This window comes from Durio zibethinus, chromosome 9, assembly GCF_047325235.1.
Source record: "Durio zibethinus cultivar Kanyao isolate XHJ-2024 chromosome 9, ASM4732523v1, whole genome shotgun sequence".
In the NCBI taxonomy this organism is placed as follows: Eukaryota; Viridiplantae; Streptophyta; class Magnoliopsida; order Malvales; family Malvaceae; genus Durio; species Durio zibethinus.
Window position 1 is genome coordinate 22314086 of NC_143170.1, and position 4536 is coordinate 22318621.

The 4536-nt window shown below is 32.1% G+C and overlaps 1 protein-coding gene across 1 annotated transcript; it reads left to right on the forward strand.

Moving 5' to 3' along the window:
* The first annotated feature begins 897 nt into the window (after positions 1-897).
* On the forward strand, positions 898-2931 carry LOC111303334 (berberine bridge enzyme-like D-2). The gene has a single exon (XM_022899516.2). The coding sequence runs from the start codon at positions 1047-1049 to the stop codon at positions 2769-2771; it is 1725 nt and encodes a 574-aa protein (XP_022755251.2). The 5' UTR covers positions 898-1046; the 3' UTR covers positions 2772-2931.
* Positions 2932-4536: the final 1605 nt, after the last annotated feature.

Sequence of the window (4536 nt, forward strand, 5' to 3'; positions counted from 1 at the left end):
ATTTAGGCTTTTGATCATAATTTTTTTTAAATGACCTCATTTGGTTTAATATAAAAAAGTTTTGTGAATCCTTCATTAATTTTTATTTAAATCATACTAAAGTTTTAATTTTGATTTTAATTTCATTGTAAGTAAGTTAAAAACCTTAATGTTAACTTTACTTATTTGCCTTGTATGCTCATTATTATGGTGCACATTTGGCCAACTCATCCAAATAAATTAACAACTGATGGAAAGACAGATGGGAATATATATATATTACGTTTCACTAGTACAAATTAAAACAAGAGAACAAAAATGGGGTGTCGCCCTCGTATTTTCTACTTGGCCGGCATTACTATAATATAGCTTTATCTATTATTTTATCTAATGATGTGTTTATATAATGCTGGGCCACAAACAGAGAACTATCTCTCAAACTAATCTTTTTGTCTCATGAAATAATTGAAAGCCACTTCAAACCTAGCGAAGACATTACTTATAATGGTAATGGTGAGTCCAATTAACTGGTAAAAATGAACTTTTTTTTTTATCAAATTCAATTCTTTCGGAAGAACATTTTGATAACGAAATCTTGAGTGTGATGTGTCAATTAATTTGGAACAGTTGGTTTTTAACTATTGACATTTGGATTAATTATCGAGGATGTGTAAAGATTTGGATTCGAAGAAACTTATGCATATAATATTTTTTTTTCTATAATGTAAATTTAAGGATAAAAAATTTAAAGAGTAAATTAGGAATTTAAAAAAATCAAAACCATACCTTGATCTTATTAAAAAAAATCCCAAAAAGAAAGTGTGAATGGTGCATGTGGGATTTGAGAAAGTGGTTGAATTCAATGTTGGCATGATGTACTTCTGAATTAGTTGAAATGGAACTATACAAGTAATCAGTTTTGTCACCATATATTTGGTTGCTAGCTTTTGAGTTGATAGCATTAAAGAAATATGAATGAGAAAAGTTTCTCATGAGTAGAAAAAGAATTGCCGGCCCCGATAGTATTCCACCTTGCTTTCTCCATCGCTTTGTCGTCAACGTACAGTATGATTCTCCACTTTTCCAATAAAATCCACAACAGCTCTTTCTGGATCCCCAAGTTAACAGCCATGGTGAACTTGAACTGCCATTCTCTACTATTCCTCCTAACCATATCCTTCCTTTACCCATCTCTCTCAGTCTCAGCCTCAGGCTCAGCAACCTCTGGTCAGAGAATTATTGCCTCTTGTCTTAACCATCATAATATAACCAACTACACCACCTTCTTCAACGTACAAAATCATCACTACTCTTCACTCTACTATAACCTTCTCAATTTTTCCATTCAAAATCTTCGCTTTGCTGAACCCACCATTCCTAAGCCCATAGCTATTATCTTGCCGGAGAGTAAGGAGCAGCTTATCAGTACTGTCTTGTGTTGTTCTGAAGGGCCATGGGAGATTAGAGTAAGGTGCGGTGGTCATAGCTATGAGGGTACTTCGTCGGTAGGCAGTGATGGAGCTCCATTTGTGATCATAGACATGATGAATCTGAACCATGCTTCGGTGGATTTGGAAACCGAAACAGCGTGGGTTGAAGGTGGTGCAACTCTTGGTGAGACATACCACGCTATTGCTGAGTCAAGTAGCATTCATGGCTTCTCTGCTGGATCCTGTCCAACAGTGGGGGCTGGAGGCCATATTAGCGGTGGTGGCTTTGGGTTTTTATCAAGGAAATATGGTTTAGCAGCTGATAATGTGATCGATGCTCTCCTCCTCAACGCAGATGGTGAATTATTAGACAGGCAAGCAATGGGAGAAGAAGTTTTCTGGGCAATTAGAGGGGGTGGCGGCGGCGTATGGGGAATCATTTACGCATGGAAAATCCAGTTGTTGAAAGTACCAAAGACTGTAACCAGCTTCATTGTGTCTAGACCTGGCACGAAAGCCCATGTAGCCAAGTTAGTAAACAAGTGGCAACACGTTGCTCCCTACTTAGAAGGCGACATTTATTTATCATGCTTTGTGGGTGCTGGCCTACCAGAAACAAAGGCTATAGGCTTGTCAGCAACATTTAACGGCTTCTTCCTAGGTCCAAGAAGAGAAGCTCTTTCAATCCTACGTCGGATGTTTCCCGAATTGGGTGTTGCGGAACAAGATTGCAAGGAAATGAGTTGGATCGAATCAGTGTTATACTTCTCTGGCCTAGGCGATGGGGCCACAATGTCCGACCTCAAGAACAGGTATGTGAAGGACAAGCATTATTTCAAGGCCAAATCAGACTACGTTAGGAGCCCAATATCTCCAACGGGTATAGGGTCTGCCCTGAACATACTTGAAAAGGAACCCAAAGGGTATGTAGTGTTGGATCCTTATGGTGGCATGATGAACGAGATAAGCAGCGAGTCAATTCCTTTCCCTCACAGAAAAGGTAATTTGTATACAATACAATACCTAGTGGAGTGGCAGGATCAAGATAAAAACAAAAGCAATGACTATATAGAATGGATAAGAGGACTCTATGATGCAATGGCAGGCCATGTTTCAAGGGGTCCAAGGGCAGCTTATATAAATTACATGGACTTTGACCTTGGAGTTATGGAATTAATTAATGCTAGTACCCCATCTGAAGATGCCGTCGAGGTAGCTAGAGCTTGGGGTGAAAAGTACTTCTTGAACAACTACGATAGGTTGGTTAAAGCCAAGACACTGATTGATCCAAACAACGTTTTCAAAAATGAACAGGGGATTCCTCCCGCCACCACAGTTGGTTTCAAGGCAAGTAGTTTCTAGCAGTGGAAATGGGGAACTTGTTTCTTAATTAGTAGAAAGACATATTGTATCCAGCTGTAATATATTTGCATGGCTTCTTTATACTGTCCCAAGGATGAGATTGTTTTGCATTTTTCCTCGTATGATTTAATTAAAACAGTACAAAATGTACACATTTTCATGTGGATTATGGACAGTGACTGAATATATTCTGCCTACTTCCGAGTTTTTCTCCAAATTAGTTTTTTAATTAATAAATCACCTGTGTTGCAGACGAATATTTTTTTATTTTAAAATAATATTAATTATATATAAAACGCATAGTTAATTATATAAATTGTGTAGAAATAATTGAAAATTATATATTAATAAAAACTTGTATTAAGCTATATATTGATACGGATTTAAAATTTAAAGTGAATTAAAATTGTTGCTTTTGAATTGGATAAATTTATTAATCCAATAAAATCATTTAATGATCCCATTTTTTAATGAAATTAGAGTTCTTATTTATAATTTAAATAAATATTATTAATATCTATAATATAAAATAATTAAAATTAAAATTAAAATTAAAATGAACAAAATTACATATTTTAGTAGTTTAAAAGTTTTCCAATATCTATAATTTTATACATATTATAGATTATAGATAGTATTTGTTGTTACGTGCGTAAACTTATTTACCTATAAAAATTATATATTTTATAAAATAAACAAAATTAATAACACATATTAATCAAATTTTGCATTAACATGTAAGATTTATTTTATGTACAAAAACTAAATAAGATTAACATAAACTTTTTTTATGTTTAAGACCAATGAAAAATTAAAACTTTGAAAATAAAGTATTTCATTGTAAACTAACAATTTTTTTATTTATTATCAAATAAATTCGTTTAATGAAAATTTTTTCAATTAAACTAAAATTTTTACTTATAAATTAGGTATATCTTACTAAAAAAAATATTTACAATGAAAACTTAGAAATAACATGAACAATAAAATAGATTTTTATGATATTGAATGAATTGCATAAGGAGAGGGTGGCCACGCCTTCTTTAAACAGTGGGATGTTCAGCCAAGTCTTATTGCAAAAGGTTTTGGGCTTTTAACCATTCCCTTGGAGGTTTAGTTTTTGAAATTTCTAACTTTTTTTATTAAGTCAAACATAATTTAACCTAATTTAATCTATCATAAACAACGGTTTATATATATGATCTGTTAAATTTTTTAACATGTTGATAATAAATGTAAGTTTTATAATTCTCAATTGATTTAGATTAGATGAATCAAACCTATTAAGCTCATTAATTCTCTATTTAAATAATCTTATATTTTATAAATCATGATTGCCACCTAGCAAAGAGTCATAATCATCCAATTGTTAAAAAAGTTTAATGAGGATTGACCGGTCTATCTCTACTTAGTTTCTCGATATAATCATTATCTTTTTATCACTTAATATTTTGGTTTAACTTTGAATATGGATTATTGTCTACTCAATTACTTTAACCATGTTAGGTCTTGGGTCAGGCAATTAACTCTTTGAACAAACTTTTTTAGAACTATTTGAAAACTTTATTTCTATTCTTGCTAGAGATTTTACAAGTTCATTCTCGTCAAGTCTAGCGAGAATTTCACTAAAATTGAAAAAATTAAAAACATATGAAACATTTTTAGAAAGTAAAAATTTATAAAAAAAAAATCAAAAAATATGAAAAATTAAAAAATAAAAAATTTCAACAAAATGAAAAAAATATGAAAATTTTAAAAATTCCAA